Source organism: Urocitellus parryii, chromosome 8, assembly GCF_045843805.1.
Source record: "Urocitellus parryii isolate mUroPar1 chromosome 8, mUroPar1.hap1, whole genome shotgun sequence".
NCBI classification, from domain to species: Eukaryota; Metazoa; Chordata; class Mammalia; order Rodentia; family Sciuridae; genus Urocitellus; species Urocitellus parryii.
Window position 1 is genome coordinate 91,393,321 of NC_135538.1, and position 18,400 is coordinate 91,411,720.

At 30.7% G+C, this 18,400-nt stretch overlaps 1 protein-coding gene across 1 annotated transcript in view; it reads left to right on the forward strand.

Annotated features, from left to right (window-relative positions):
* Eys (EGF-like photoreceptor maintenance factor) overlaps window positions 1–18,400 on the forward strand; it is a 1,574,159-nt gene that overhangs the window by 916,929 nt on the left and 638,830 nt on the right. The window contains 2 exon segments of the mRNA XM_077801488.1: window positions 7,884–8,074; window positions 12,411–12,502. Coding sequence (XP_077657614.1) covers window positions 7,884–8,074; window positions 12,411–12,502 — 283 coding nt within the window.

The window sequence follows — 18,400 nt, forward strand, 5'->3', positions numbered from 1 at the left end:
TAACTTAGTATTAAAACTTAGCCTCCTTGCAAGTTGGAATACTTTGTACTGTAACATTCTTCTTCCTAACCAGTATATTAAATTATAATCTTTAGTCATTATTTTAGGATGTTGTACAATAACAATTTTATGGTTTGACATAGAATTTAAGTGATGAGTCAAGAAAATCTTCCCCAGAATTAAAGAGGAAAAATGAAAAAAGAAAAGTGGGGAGGATTCATGAATATAGAATAGAGACCAGTAGAGTACAGAAAGGGGACTGGAGGAAGGGAGGAGGAGAGGCAAAAGGGAGATATTACACAATGAGACTAACCAATTTACAGTGTCATATTTTAAGCATGTACAAATGTTTAACAACAAACCCCACTATTATGTGTAATTATAATGCACTAATAAAAAATTCTTAAAAATTATTGCACATTTTCACATATACAATAAAGAAAACTTCCGGAGATTATAAAAGGAAATTCACCTTCCCAAATTTATTGATGATTCTAAGTAAAATGTTAGTTTTACAATCAGAAAAGATATGATGAAAAATGAAAGTTCAAATGCGATCTCAATCTTCAGCATAGATGCAAATATCCTGAGCATGAATTGTTGCAAATGAAATCCATATATGTACACACATCATGAGCAAATAGGTTTTAATTCAGGAATAAAATAATGGTTTGATATTAAATATCAAAGTTTTTCACATTATAATCACATCAACAATTGAAGAAACCAGCAAACTAGAATTGAAAGTATTAATGAGCTGAAAGGCACTTTATTTAATAATGTGCAAAACATGCCCAAAGATGACAGCTTAAAAATCTCCCCTGCAAAATCAAAACAAGAAAAGAAATCTTATTTTTATTGTTTCAGTTCAATGTTTTTCACCCTGATGATGCTACGCAAGGTAATAAACTAAGAAGGAAAGAATAGAAAGAAAAATCTCCTTACTCACAAATTATATATAATTATTGAAAATAGAAGAGCTCAACAAAGTTGCTTGATATACAATAGTCAATTACATTTCATATTCTAAAATAATGATTTAAATAGTAGTACCCGAAGAAAACCTACTTAAACTAGCAACAAATTCATAAGGTTTCTAGAATACAATCTAAGGAAGTAAGCCCATGAGCTTCAGAAATAATTTTAAACAATACAAAAATGTTGTAGAAATTTTAAAGAAATGGAGATGTATACTATATCTTTGTATAGAAAGCTAAAGTATCACAAAGATATCAGTTATTTATACTTTTTCTATACTATAAATTTGAATCAATCTATATATAATAAGGGTTTTTATATAGTTCATTAGGTTTCAAATGTAAATTATCCTAATGTCTACAAAAAGTAAAAGGGCACAAGGTACAGGATAAGCAACTCAAGCCTATGGAAGGAGAATAATATGCAGAACTTGCCCTACCCACTACCAAGATAAGTCATAAAGCTCACTAACTCAGGGTTTAATTGGCTTGGGTTTGATAATCTGTTCAAAGGAATAGAATAAATTCAGAAAAAGATACATGTATGTGAAAGTATAACAATTAACAATGCAGATTAATAAAGGAAGGATAACTGTTCTGTATGTCATCCTAGAGTTATTGATAATCTATATTACAAGACAAAAGCAAAAAGAAAGTTTGAAAAAATTCTATGAAAAGCAACTGGCAACAAAGGTTGTTAAACAAAGGAGTAGCATACTTGGATTTTTTTCTTTTAGAAAGAGAAATTTCTCCTCCTTACAGGTTGCAATAAAGAAATGTTCCTGATAATCTATCACCATTTTCCAGTGAAAGAAAAAATATTATTATAATAGATGTTATGCTTCCTTTTGAAAAGACTGCTGATTGCTTTCAGAGAAAACATATTCAACTACATAATTAGTTCTCCCTGAGTTTTCCTTACAATCATTTATTTTCTTAAAATCTGCCTCTATAATTTTATATTTATTATATGTTTCCTTTGGCTACACTGAGGGGTTTCTGCAAATTTTACATTACATAGTCCAGCTTTAAGTTTCAGTACTCTTGGTTATGTGTAAATCTTTTTGCTTTATAAAACTAAAACTTGCTCTATAAATTATGTCACTGACTTTTATTCCATGTACTAATCAATCTGTGAAAAATCTATGAAAGGAAAAATATTTAACAATGATTTATCTTGAAATATGCTTAGTTCATACAATAAAAACAAGAACATTTTCATAGAGCATAAATCTTTAAATTGCCTGGGGAAAAATATCATTCCAAGAAGCATATTATAGAACCTAACAAAACCCAGCATTTAACAGTGAAGATCCTATAGAATAGGAGAGAAATTTTTGCCAGCTGCTCTTCTGACAGAGAATTAATATCTATAATATTTAACAAACTCAAAAAACTCAGTATAAATAAGCCAGAGCCCATTCAATAAGTGGGCAAATGAGCTAAACAGACACTACTCACGGACTAACAATTATATAAAAAACATACAACATCTTTGGCCATCAGCAAACTAAAAATCAAAAGTACAGTGAGATTCCATCTTACTCTAGCCAAGATGGCAATAATCAAGAATACAAATAACAATAAATACTGACAAGGATGGTAATGGGCAGAGGGAACTCATAACTCTGTTGGTGGGAATCTAAATTACTAATATCACTCTGAAATACAGTTTAAGGATTCCCCAGAAAACTAATAATAAAACTACCAAATGATCTAACTATACCTCACCTTGATATTTATCCAAAAGAATTAAGGTCAACATATTTTAGAGATAACATATATACCCATGCCTATCACAGTTCACAATAACCTAATTGTGGAATCAACCTATAGAATGGATTAAAAAAATTGTAGGATATATACACAATGGATTTTTATTAAACCATATGGATGGACAAAATTATGTCATTGGTAGGAACATGGAGGAATCTTGAAAGCATTATGTTAAGTAAAATAAGTCAGAATTTCAAAGACAAATGTCAAATGTTTTCTCTCATGTGGAAACTAGAGGGGAAAAAGAGGGGGAAAGGATGTTATGAGAGTAGAAGGAAGACAACTGGTACAGAGGAAGGGTATATATCTGAGTCAGGGAGAGTAAGAGTAGGTATTGGAGTGATACAGATCAAATTTTGTTATATGTGTATATGAATATGCCACAGTGAAATTTCCCACCTTGTATAATTAATGTACGCCAATAAAATTTTATCACACAGTGTACAGAGGGTTAATTCTAGTTTTCCTATTTTCTTCTGCTTTATTCATGAATGGTAAGCTAATTGAGATGAATTAAAATGGATTATGTAAAGTTGAATTTTAAGGTTAATTAGACAATTTGTAGAACATGGAAGTATAAAGAATTTAACATGGAAACTATTTTGTAATAATAAAACCCAAGCTCTTCTCTCTAGGAATAACATAAATTTACAGAACCAAGTCAGAGAGAGTATCTGTGGCTAATTTGTGGTTGCTGATCTCCTTACAGATAGAGTCAAGAATCAAGATGTGATATAGGTTTCTCAATGAATAATGTTGTAAACATTTATCTGTTATACATGAAGGTATAAATATAAGTGTTACACATTTAAATGTTATACATGAAAGTTTACTCAAAGTAATACTTTATTAACAGAAAAGAGATATGCATGCACACACATATCACAAATATTCAATATTATTTCCTACATGTTATTTTTTAAAAACATGAAATGAATAAGGGGCCATCTTGCATTTGAGATGCAAAATATTTCTTAACATTAAGCTAGGTTGAAGACTCCAAAAAAATAGTACATAATCACTCTTTGCATGAATATTTATGGATTACATTGATATTCACAATAACCTATTAGAAATAGGTCTTTCATATCTATCTTTTACTTTAAATACCTAGTCTTCATAGAGTCATTATCAACTTGTGGAAAATCCTGGTATTCAGTTATTCCTCATAGTAATCCAACTTACATATTTAGTCATATATAGAACATAAAGTATGAAAAAGATGCTGTTCTTTACAATATATTTAGAATGTTATTATCTGCTAACCAATATATCAAAAAGTGGTTCAAACTAAGATTAATTGATTGTTTTTCTAATTACTTATTTTTATTTTAAAAATATAGTTTTGGAGAAAATGTTTATACTTATCAAAGAATTAAAATTATACATATTTGTTTTATATTGTTTGTTTATATATATATATACACACACACATACATAAATATGCACAGACACCTATATAACTCAGAATCACTTTTATTCATTTATTGTAAAATATATTCTATTATTCCATTTGAAAAACTTCTTTAAGATGTAGAGATAGAGTCCTTAATTCCTAGTTTTCTTCTAAATACCCTTTGAAATTTTCTTCATTCTCATACAATAGCAGTGACCACAGGTTAATAAGCATTAAGTATTCCCACACTTGTATATCAAAAAGAAAAATTTTGCCAGCTTCTCATCTATCAACAACCAAGATTCAAACAAATTTTGTGTGTGTGTGTCTAGACTCATCCTTAAACTTACTCTGAACTGCTAGATGCAAAGGCAAGAATTGCCTCCTAGAAGCTTAAGCACAAAGTTTAAAAGATAAAAGTTTAACTCTATAGGTAGGATACATAAGGAAGCACCTTCGGTTTTAGTATCTGGATATCCTGATATTTGTCAGGAAATAAATCTTGAATCTGGTAAAATATAGAATTAGGTTTTAAGGTTTTCTTCCCAACAAAATACTAATCTTACCCAGTATAAACCTATTTGCATAGGTGTCAATGGAAGCTGATCTTATCTGCATCCACATTGGAGGGCTTTACCTGTGACCCAATTTTAGTTAGTTAAGTTTTGGAAGTTAACTTTCCACAATTTGGGAAAGATTTTTTTCCTCCTCTTACAATGGAAATATAGGAAAACCAGGTTAGATGGACAAGAATGAGGCAGTATGTCACTTAAACTGCCTCTGGTTGCCATATTGGAATAATGATAAAAACATGTTTGAGGTTAAAACATACTCTGTAAACATCAGAATATACAGAAGGAGGTAATCACTGTAATTTTTGAGTAGCCAGTTGAGCATTTGCATAAACATACATTCATCTCTAAGCCCACCCTGTTACCATACCTTTTTTTCTTTAGTGCTTGCTGGGAACTAAACACAGGGACACTCTACCATTCTACATCCCCAGGACTTTTTAGTGTTTACTATTTTATTTGAAGACAAGGTCTTGCTAATTTCCCAGCTTTGGGATAATTCATATCCCCTTATCATATGATGACCACACAATTCATATAACAATCCTTCTATTTAGGAAAATGATTATTCAAAGGAACAAACCTTATATTTAATTCCAGAAAATGAAAAAAGATGTCCCATTATTAGACTCTATCTCATCATTGCTGGAAATTGTCTCTATATTTATCTTTTCTTCACTCTTCTGTATTTTATTTTTTAATCACTGTTCTTATCCAACTAAAATTTTTGTTAAATGTAAAAATTTGTTTTCATGAATTTGAATAAGAAAAAAAACAATTCAGTACACTTTGTAAAATATTTCCTCAACTTTATTAATCCAAACCAAATAGAACATCTTTTTTCAAACACATATTAATAAAAACAATCACATTTTTTTATGATAGACAGTAAGTCCTTTCAATGCCTTAAAAAATTAAATACTATGCTTAGTACTTTGGATAAAATTATATACCCCAAATTGAGCATGTGTGTAATTTTGTATAAAGCACTAATCACTTAAGGACACAGCCACTTAATGTTTTTAAGAATAATATATCTACAAATTTAAAGAGATTTTTAATTAGTTACTATCATTTGGGCAATATATTTATTTCTAAAGTGTTTGAAATGTTAGGGCTTTTTTGTATTGTTTTTCACTAATATTGCATATATTCATGTTTTAATGTTAGTCTTTGAAAATACTTTACACTCCTTCATAATGTGAACTTTAAATCAAATGAATATTTGTGTCCTTTCTCAGCTCCAACAAATGTCTGAAACATTTAAAACTATGTAATGCATGAAACTCTAATTATTATTTTTCAGCATTACCATTGAAACTGTATGAAGAAAAATATCTGTCTATATCTCATAACAACAAAAAGATTAGAATGTCAAAACTGAAAGCATAATGTTCTGTTTTCAATCCTTTTCATTAGTGAGCCATGCTTCACTAATGAATTCCTTGATTAAAAAACAAAGCCCAAATGTTTTCTGTCAGTATTTCAAGATTTCTTATTGCTGATTAAAAGTAAAAATATATTTGAGGCTTAGCTGATTTTTTAAAAAAAAGTTTTTAGCAGGTTTGAAAATTCAGCATGAACATTGTCTCTAAAGCTTCATTGAAAATTGTATCTGTCACTGCTCCACATAGGCTATAAATTCTGTTGAAGTGTAAAAGTACAGATTCAAACACAGTGTTTTTCTATAGTGGATATATATTTTAGCACACTAAAATTCACAAACCTTCATGAATTATCTTTTCTATGAATTAGAAAGAATGATTTAGAATTTTTTTTTAAAGGAGGCACAGTTGTTGGAGGAGATATCACAAGAGAGCAATAGAAGTGAGAAAATGAAAGGAGATTAATTCTTTATTTCAAGAAGGTCATCAATCAACAATATCAACTGAGTATTTATAAGCAAACAGTGGCTTTCAATATTATATGTATAAGTATGAAACTGCTATAGTAAAAGCAATTAATTTGTACAATAAGTGTTAATAATTATAATAATTAAAATAATAAACAAAATAAGTGTTTTAGGTTAAGAATGCCCTAAATAATAATGTAAAGTGTATAACAACTAATTCTAAGAAATAAGCTATATAGTTTCATTAATCATACATTTATAAATTTACAAAATTAAAATATCAAAATATGGGCAGGGGGATGTGGTTCAAGCTGTAGCGCACTCACCTGGCATGCTCGGGGCTCTGGGTTCCATTCTCAGCACTGCCGCAGTCCAGCTGCAGCAAAATAACCGGGGGGTGATGAACAACTTGTGTAGATTGATACAGCTGGAGTGGGAGCCGTTATTGTAGGACAGGAGTGGTATATATACATTCCACACAGCTTACCTTAATTAACATAAAATAGATACAGCAGTCAACCAATAAGGAATCACCACACCTAATGGCTCGCTAGGGTTACTTCACAAACCACTCCCTCTGGCAAAATGCCAGGAGCCATTCCGACCGACTTGGCTGTAGCTCTCAGCACAGCACCACATAAAAATAAAATAAAAATGTTGTGTCCACCGAACACTAAAAAATAAATATTAAAAAATTCTCTCTCTCTCTCTCTTTAAAAAAAAATTAAAAAATAAACTACTAAAATATTTTTCTCAAGATGTCTTCAAATTTTATTTGAAATATTATGCTTATGAAAATATCATTCAGAAGGCAAGGGAAGTTTATAAAGAAATTTAAATAAGATAGAATATTGATGTAAAAAGGTGACAGTTTATCTGGTTTCAGGTATTGTCTATCATTTCTTCATAAGCCACCCCCACCAGAATAACAAAAATAACATAAATCATAATTTTGTATCAATATTTTATAGAAGCAATAAATATAAGGATGTTTATAGAAAATGTTCCTATTTCCATTGACTTTTAAAAAAGTCTAAGTAAAGCAGTTGAAGAATAATCATCTAGACATCCCTGCCTTCCAAAGAGATTCTACAATGAAACCCTCAAATTCAAAGTAACAAGGCCTAACCATTTACATGATTATTTCCTCTGCGACTATGCCAAAGGAAATAAGTGCTCAAGCTTGGAATAAGAGGAAAGAGTCACATATGAGCCACTTCATAAAACATTATGCTAATATGGATAATGTAAACCCCATATATGAAATATTTAATTCCAACCTAAACTGTATATTCTTTCTGGCTCCACAGATTTCAGTTGTGTTTGCTATTACGGAGATTCCTATCTAGAATTTCAGAATGTGTTTTTAAATCCACAAAATAACATCACCCTGGAATTTCAGACCTTCAGTCCTTATGGACTCCTGCTGTATGTCAAGCAAGAATCAAATTCAATAGATGGATTTTTTATTCAATTGTTTATTGAAAATGGTACTTTAAAGGTAAGTCCTTCAGATCATTTAATTTAAAGAAAATTTGAAAAAGTTGGTTGACTGCCTGAATTAGTGGTTATTGTTGAAATAAAATTTAAACATTTCTTTATCTATTATACTTACCAACAGGCTGTCTCTGTTCTATATATATATTCTGTTTAGTAGTTATATGTATCAAAACAGTATGATTTGAATTAACTTGAATTATCTTCTTTATGTTTTTATGTTGACCACTTTTATGTTTTCCAGTTTCCCACTCTCCCAATTATAATCATTGTTACCACTTTTTATAATCTCAACGGGCAGGTGTGCTCTGGAGACCCTTATGTAAATAATTCCAACATCCTTTCATAGTCCTGAAGAAAAAGACTATTTTCATGATAATATTAATATACTGTTTATCTTTTTCACTCTCACTGTCATAAGTATACAATGGAAATTTTCAGAGGATACATATTGTATTCTTATATTTTTTTAATTTTCACAATGACTTTCAATTTTTAATTTTGTGAATATTGACAGGCATAACCCAATTAAAAAAAAACTCTTTGAAGGTCTTAATAATTTTTAAGAGTGCAAAACAATTCTGAGGTTAAATAATTAAAATTGCTGATTGAACACATGGTAGATTTTATAATTTTCTTATTATGGGTCCTTTTGATTGATACATAATAACTATATATACTTACAGGTGCCTTGTGATGTTTAATATATGCATACGTTACATAACAATCAAATCAGTGTAACAAAGAGGAACAGAGATTTCAAGATAATTAGAAGAGAGGGTTTTCACCATTTTTCAAAGGAACAGTAAATGTTTGAAGTAAAGGGTCACAACATTTTTCAAAGGCCCAAGATTACACAGATAATAAAATTTAAAAGCCAACTTTGATTTTAAAGTGTATGTTCTAAGCCTAACATTACTGTATCTTAACAAATTACTAATATTAGTATTCTAAAATTTACTTTAGTAATATTATTCTAATCATCATTGCAATAAATTAACCAGATCAGCAGTCCTCTATAGGCAACAATAATTTATTTTTCCTACCATTCCTTTCATGATGTGATATATCACCATGAATTTCCATGAATGGTCAAGGTACCTTAAGCTTCTAGTAGATTGATTTTGTTGAAATGTTCATTTTTCTTAAGTAATAAAATATATTCAGAGAATTTAGCACAATAGCTGATACAAATATCAACTCAACATAGCAGCATAAAAGCAGAAATATTTTGATTCATTCTTGTATCTTGTATTCATTCATTGAACTACGTAGCTATCACTTGTCATTATGCCAGGTTCTCAAGATTCTGGAGTAAACAAAACACACTTGGTATTATGTGTTATCTACTAAAAACAACTTATGTTGTTTTTAGTAGATAACACATAATATCAAAAACAGTAAAAAACAGAAAAAAAAGAAATAGAATTACATAATGAATGAAATAATATAACTAATCACCCTGCATCAATCTGATCCTCTAAAAAAAATTATCTTGTCCCTGCTCTACAGCACTTTTCTCATTTAAGAGAGAAATCTCCTTTGCCCTTTGAGATGAAGCAAAACTACAGCAAATGTTAGAGATGGTAACTCTCATATAATATAGAGAATTGAGAATTGGTCATGTCAGAATGTTTCTCCGCAGCGTGATTTTTTTTTTCTGCTAATATAACTGCCATGACCAAATTCTGAAACAGCTAGTTGCTTTCACCACTGAGGACATCTCTAATCAAAGGCAGCATGAGTAAGTACCAGAACCTGTAGGAGTTGTGAATAAAAATGTTTTAAGTAATAATGGAGTATGAAGGCATGTCACTATTTACACTTTGAAATGTAAAAAAATTAACTTGTAGTATGTTAAACCAGGACATTTAGGAACTATAAAACTATTGGTTGAAGAAACTTGGAGAATTTCTTTTCCTTAGATTTTACAACAAAGAAAATATAAACTGGCATGTGTGTAATAATAATACTACTATTTTTTTTGAACTGCAATTATTGGACAGTTTTTATTTTAAGAAAAGGTAGTAAGATTTCATAATCTCGGACTAGAGCTGAGCTCTCAGGGTTTGATTCCCAGCTCTGCTCTCAGGAGCTTGGGACTCTGTATTTATTTTGTGCTTAAGTTTACTCACTTGTAAAATGTGTGGAAGAATAAATATATATTGAGATATTTAAATTAGAAAATAAATACATATTGTGAAATAAATGTCAAAAAGAATAAATTCTTATAGACACATAGAATGGTGTCTAGTATGTAATAACTGTATGTGAGAGTAGTTAGCTGTTTTCTCCCTGCATCTTAAAAATAACCTACAGACAAACTAAAGCTCTCAGAGAGTGACTGTATTACACATGCTCTTCTGTTTTAAAGATAGTTCATCAGGAATTTCACTCTTTTATAAAAATCAAAGAATCCATATCCTTTTCACTTCACATTATTCTTGCATAAAATGATTTAGAGGAAATTTAAGTGTTATTCAACCATGATTTTTAGATTCCTCTGTTCTATGATGATTTGTGAGACTGTGCTCCAATTTCCACACCAATTTTTACATATAATCATAAGGGGATTGCATTTACATTACAGTTTTCACAAAGACATATTTATGGCTGTACTTTTAGAGAGATCATAATTTAAGGCTTATTCAAATTCTAGAATGGCAGAGCTGTTTATAAAAATATTAAAAGGAATTTAAGTTTTTAGGAAAGTTTAATATGTCAAACTTATTTTTTAAAAAAATATTTTACTCATACCAAAACTATAAGTAGGTATATTCACTGTAAACATTCAAATATCGGCAATTGCACTTATTAGCTGTGCGATAAATCACTATACGTCATTAACTAATGTCAAGTCACTCACCTCAGTTTCCACCTCTAAATACTGAAGATAATAGATGATATCTCCTTCACAAATTTTTGTTTTTTAATTTGACACCTGCATACTCCTTTTATAATTCACTATATAGAGTAATAATTTTAAAACAGTAGTTATTGTATGTATTTATATTTACATATATATAGTACTGAAGCTATTTTAATAAAAGGTAAAATCAAGTAATATTAATAGAATTGTATGTAAAGTATCTAATAAATGTTTAACTTTGACATTCTTGAATATAACAGAAAAGTAATAATTTAGTAATGACTAATAATTTTCTAGTATATTTGAACAAATTAAGATCATCCCACACATGTATACTTTAGTTAATATATTATCACTTTAGCTCAAATAACTATCTTAACTGAGTTTATAAATTTCAAAGTATTAAATATAAAAAGCACATAAATTATTACCAAGTTATTAAAAGTTCTAAATATTTTGTCTTGGACACAGAGTAACAATTCACTAAATAACAATGTTTACTTAGTTATACATGGATTGAGAGGAATGATTAGCAAAATGGTATGAAATTTTTTTCTACAAAGTGCATATCTGTATTGAAGATTTTAATGTTTCTTAAATACTTCTTAAAATCAATTTACAGTTTATAAATTGATAAAGGAAAGGAATTCTTTGCAGTGGATAAATATTATGAAAATCAAAATATAAATCAATGTATTTATATATGTACTACTTATGTGAAGATTTAGATATACCACCTGAAATATAGCTCAGTGCATAGGAGTTATGAAACACTAGGCATCTGTTTCTTAACACATATATGAGTTATAGATACCATGTAGATAGAATAAAAATCTTTAAAGTATTTTGGGAGAAACAACCCCAATATAATCAATATTCTTACAGGCACATGCTTGCTTCGAAAATTAATAAGTCATTGCCCCCCCCCCACCGATAGGATTAGCAGGAGTACCTGCTCATTCATACCCAATATAGACATGGTTTCCCTCTCTAGACCATGATTTAGTTGGCCCATTAGCAGTCATCCTACAGATGGTCCTAGATGCCCTCAAGCATCAGAAAGCTTGGAAAGTGTGGTTCACTTTTAGAACCTTTAAATCCCTCTTCCTGTGACATTAACATTGGCTTCTAGATTGCATTAACTAGTCTTTGCATTGTTTAACTGCTAGTGTGTGCTTACCAATAACATTTGCTTCTGCTAGCAAAACAGGAAACCTTTTTCAACCATGTTTTCCAAAACACTAGAAAAGACTGAATCATACTAGAAGACTGGCAAATGTTTGTGTTCAATGAGTTTTACATTTGAAATTTAGCACTCTTTACTTGCATATTTGAGGTGTTACTTTTCTTAAATTTCAAACTTATTGTATTCTCAAAGCAACACGAAAAGTATTGGTAAAGATTGTGTCAACCATAAAATATTAATTTCATAGTAAAAATCTGTTTAACAAAAACATATTTTTTCTTCTAGTACCACTTTTTCTGTGCTGGTGAAACAAAATTGAAAAGCATTCACACTACCATTAGAGTGGATGATGGACAAAGATATAAACTGTTTATCAGGTAAGATACACTTGTTTTCTACTTAATCTAGTAGACTATTCTTTTGGTTATTGTCCTCGTCATTTTAAAATTTAGGTTATCCTGATTAGTATTCACATGTGCTTATATGTGAATTTATGTTTACCAAGCTTTTCTATATATCCTAAAAAAGTGTACTAAGTAGAGAATATTATAGGGGTTATATTGTCAACAAACTTATATAAGCATATTACGAAGAAGCTCTGAAAGCCTCATATTATTTTCCACTTAGAGGAGTTATAGCAATGAAATAAGGTGTTGTTTTCTTTCAATAAATAAAATGCAATGTATTCAGTGTAAAATTTGAGATATTCAGAAACATACAGAATAAATTTACAAAGACCCATTTTATCACAAACCAGAAAAATTAGAGAATGTACGTTTCTGACATTTCCAAAAGCTGTATCAGAAGGCAACCCCATTTCCAAGTGCTTGTCAAATCAGCTATAAATCAGGTACCTATCTAAAAACGGTAACATGATATTTTATTCATTCCTACTTTTATTTTATTTTACTACTTATACTTACTGGTCTAATTCCGAGGCTGCTGATCCATTTTGATTTGATTTTTGTGTAGGGTGGGAAATAAGGGTCTAGTTTCATTCCTCTACCTATGTATAACCAGTTTTCCCAGCACCGTTGCAACAAGATATTTGTTTTTAACTTTACTTTTTTATTTTTAGCAAAGTATACCTAATTTAGATTTAATGTTTTTTTTCATTGTGAGTTTTACCACTCCCCAGTCCTTTTTACTTTTTTGAGACAGAGTGTCTCTAAATTGAGGCTGGCAAGTTCAAGTTCAAGTTCCAGCCTCCTGAGAGGCTGGAATTTCAGGCATAAGCCACCACACCTGGCTCAATATATGAATTTTAGTGGGAAATAATTCAGCCAAAATAGCCTTGTGGCAGTTTGAAAGTTGAGGCTAATCGAATGTAGGCAAATTTCTCAAGATCATATTGCTCATCAGTGGGGAGCAAAATTAGAATCCAGATCTCCTGCCTCCTAACCTGATGAATGTTTCCACTATGATATGTTCAGTCAGTATTTTTAAAATGACCAAATATCATTTGAAGTCTTCTTTAAAGGAAACATTAAGTGCAAAACATTTAAAAATTTTAAGAATACCTACTTTTCACTGTTCTCATTACAATGCCACTTTTAAGATTATATATCAGCCCCCCCAAAAAATCACTTATTTCCCTCTTTTTCAGTGCTGGGGATGGAAAACACAATGGTGCTTTACCACTAGGCTACAACCCCAGACCTTTTTATTTTTTTACCTTGAGATGGGGTCTTGCTAAGTTGCCAAGTGTGGCCTCAAATTTGTGATTCTCCTGCCTCAGCCTCCCAAGTCACTGGGATAACAGACTGTGACACTATGCCCAGTAAGATCACCTTTATTTATGTGTTATGTCACTATGATAATTTTTCCATTTACATGCATTGTTGTGTTTAATTTGTATTAAACATAGTTGACATTCTTTTGATATTCGATCTAAATCATCTAAATTAAGAAATATTTCTTTTCTGGCCATTGGTTTGTCTGAAATATTGTAACAGAAAAAACTTACAGAAATATAGTCTTCTCTATGATTATCCTTCATAAATAGCAAGAGTAGAGTTCCATTAATTTATTTTCTATGCCAATAAAAATGTTATTATAAGATAAAAAGGGGGAAATCTTTAATTTTAAGTTAAACACAGTCAAGAATTCTGTATTCACAATTTTTTGACCATTAACAGACTCTTATATAAATAGTTGCACACATTTCACTCTCAACTCTGCACTTTTCCATCTCATTTCTGCTGAAGGATGACATTCCCCTGATATCTGAACAAAGAAGGGACTTTCCTCACATGCTCTTCTAACTGTGGGGAAAAAAGAACAGCAAGGTCCTATGATGTACAGTTCTTACAGAAAGCACAAAACAAACATACTCCATGAAAAACTAGTGAGCTTATTATTTTTTTAGAACTAGGAAGAAGACAAGCTGTTCTACAGAGTTACATGGTCCTTTAAATATATATATATATATATATGATTACTTAAAATAGAAAACTCAGGAAGGAAAATCTGAAGTATTTAAAATCAGGTGAAATATACAGTTGTATAATGAAGATATTAAAAGTATATATACTCATACCACTTTAGTGAGAAATTAGCTATAGCTATATTTTAATGAAAGGAAAAATGACAATGGGAAAAGCAGTGGTGTTAGACTACGGAGCAATAGCTTATGGTACATTCCAGAAGTAAAGCAGAGCCCAGCACTGAGGTGCACGCCTGTAATCCCCAAAACTCGGGAGGTTGAAGAATGAGGATTTAAAGTCAGCTTTAGCAACTCATAGAGACCTTCAACAATTTAGCTTCACCCTGCCTCAAAATAAAATGTAAAGTTGACTAAGGGTGTAGTTCAGTGGTTGAGTGCTTGCCTAGCACATACAGACTCCAAGTACAATCTCCAGTGCTGAAAAATAATTAAATAAAACATAAATGGGTATGTATCTGTCACTCCAATTTTGAACACCACCCATATATTTAAGCCCAAGTTACTAAGAGAGTTTGAGAATTTGAATTTTCCATCAAACACGAATATGAAAATGTGATGCTGTAGTTTATCCAGGTCTGTTGGTATATTTATAAAATTTTAAATACATTGTATAATAGTTATATTGTTAATATATACTATTTAATATATACAGTATGGCATTGATTGTACTATAACATGTAATTATTCATTTATACATAATTATGTTATAAAAACTGAACTTGCATTTAATAATGGACATGTTGGAAAAATTTCTTCATTTAAAGTCACTACATCCATGTACCTTGTCCTTGAAGGAAGGGAAAATTTAAGACTCAAAAATAGAATTAAGTTTAGTTTTTCTGACCTCTTCTGCTATGGGACTTTGAGGGATTCAGAGGGTTTCGTTTGTTTTTGTTTTTCTTTTCTTAAATGCTATCATTTAAAACTAGTACCTTGAATAAAAAACACATCCTTCATTTGTGTCTTATACTTAAACTTACAGTCAACATCCTGATTTGTAAGTAAACTGCAGGAATTCTAGTAGAACTTTCTCATAGTAAAATTATTAGTTTTGCTCTATTGTTGGGATAGGTGGGCAGTTTCTTATTTATGAACTGTACAGAGTCAAGCTAGACTCAGAGAGGACATCCTCAGTTATCCTTGAGAGAATCATTTATAAGCTACCCTTTATGTACAGCCTTGTGAACATGTAATAAATTACACACAATTTTGGGGGAAAAAAGAGCATAGTGTTTTTGTGAACAATGAACAATCTGTAGGAAGTTTGACATGTATCATGAAATCCCCACATCAACAAATATTTTCTCCAATAAGAACTGAATACAAAGCCTGAATCCCTTTCACTTTGTCTATTAGATGATGACAGGAGAAACATTTTCCTTAATATGTAATGGTATCAAAAAGGAAGAAAAGGGAATTACTTTAAGATTATTTATGTAGGAAAGAGTGAGAATAAAGTATAAAAGTGCAGTGGTAGTCAGGTAGATCATAAAACTCCACAGTGAGACCTGGGAATAGCATTACAAGCAATAGACATCTGTATAAGAAGCAAATAATATGAACAAAGAAGTGTTTACTTCTTAAACTAGGGTACAGTAGTCTACAGTACACAACATTTCTGGGGCTCTCCAGATCCACTGTACAATCTCTTCTTCTTGGCTCTGGTTTTTTGAAACTGACTTATGTTGATTATATCAGTGGGCTCCATTGTGGGTTAAATTGTGATCCCACAAAATTAATATATTAAAATCATAACCCCCTAGTACCTCAAAATACGACCTTACTTGAAGATAGGATCATTAAAGAGATAATAGAACTACACGGAGGTCATCAGAATGCCGTTACTATAATATGATTAGGATATTTTTGAAAAGGGGAATTGCAATACTCAGACAAAATTTTCAGAGAAGGAAGACAATGTGAAGTGAAGGACAGAGTCCTGGAACAGATTCTATTCTCACAGTCTTCAGCAGAATTCAAACCTGACAACACCTTAATCTTGAACTTATAACCAACAGAACAGTGAGACAATAAATTGCATTTGCTTTAGCCACTCAGTTTGTGGTACTTTGTAAGAGAGCATCACCAAACTAGTACGGTGTCCCCTTGACCTTGAGCTTTCTGCAGGTTCTGACAATGGGAAGCAGTGACAGGAAATGAGAGGAGAAGGAGAGTGAGGGCAGGACTTCTATTCTCTTGACCTGAGTGTGCCCAACAGGCTGGCTGGACTCCTTTCCTGGCACTCTCCTTTACGTTCTGATCACTCCTTACTTCCTGCTAGTCTTTACATGTAAAGGTGGTATCAAAGTAACTCTGTTGACATCCATTAAATATGGATTCTCCAATCTCCAACCCCCTCTTTGCAAAAAGCTCATTCATTCAAACATGTTTAAATTACGTTAGTTGAATGTGTTTCTACTGAGAACTCAAGTCTCCTTAAATCAGCATGGTGGAGAATAGGTGAGCTAGAAATAACACATCCCACTTTCTTTTGCACTGTGTTCTCTAGAATTTAGTCATGTGGACACCCTGAATGGGAAGAGCACCTAGAAAATTTTTCTAGCTTTGCATTCAGGAGGAAAAACATCAGTTAAAACAATGCAGGATAGATATGTTAAGAAATATTTCTAAAAGAGAAATAAATAACTATACTTTTAGGATTAAAACAAAATATAATAATCAGTACTGCACTTATTAACATAAGTTAATATTATGCTATTTATTTATTAAATAAGTATATCTTGTTCAAAAATGTACACAATATCAAATTACATATTATAAACAATTGCATTATTTTCTTATATTTCTATTATTTAAACTACCCAACATTTTCATCAATTTTGGGACACTCTGCCTGAAAATGACAAATTATTTCATCTTTACACCATAAAATTTAAGTTTCTACTGTGTTTGGTAGACAATGTTATCTAAAATGCAGCAAATTGTGCATTCAAAAAACAGCAATTTGAAAGAAATCACTTATTGTAGGTGAAAATTGGAATTAAGATAATCAGAACTATCATCATAAGTATCAAAGTTGTGCAACTTCTTTTCCAAAAGAAGTCTGTCTTCCACAGTTATTTATAATAATACTATGGACTAAACATGTGGTAACCAAAGCAGGAGTACTTTGGCTCCGAGTGCAGGAAAATCATTGAAGTGGAAAGAAAAAGTAATAAGCCACTTAAACCACTTTCCAAAAGTAAAGATTTTTCTTTCTCTAATGAAGTGTGTACATTATTTCATTAATCTTTTCATTAACCACTGTCAGTAGTGTCAAGAAAAACATGCCAATGAAATAACGATTTTATTTCAACTTGAACAAAATAAAGAAAAAACAATTGATTGTGATTCTAAAATGGTATTTATTCACCCAGAAAAATGTCCCTCTAACATAAATCTACTTTCATTTTCTTTTTTTCTCCATTATACTTTTGTTCAACACAAAATGTGGTTGAAAGACTGAAACTTTGTCATTTAATTTTGGAAAAGAGAATTTAAAGTGTAATCATCATAGGGTCACTTACCCAAAGGAAAATTGTTTTATTATAATTCTATCTATTCAAATGCCCTAATAAATTGGTTACTACTTTTTAAAACTTATTTTAAAACAAATGTTAGAATATTCACACATTAAAAAGTGGAACACTTGCCATCATTTTACTTGAAAGTTTGAAACTATTTAACCCAATACAAAAGGAATAAAATAAATCTCAAAAAAAGTTATTGCTATCATTCGTACTATAGAGGGACTCAGAGTTCTATTTGTTGTACTAACATCAAAGTTTTGTTTTTTCCCCTGAACCAAGGGATTGATTATCATTGATTA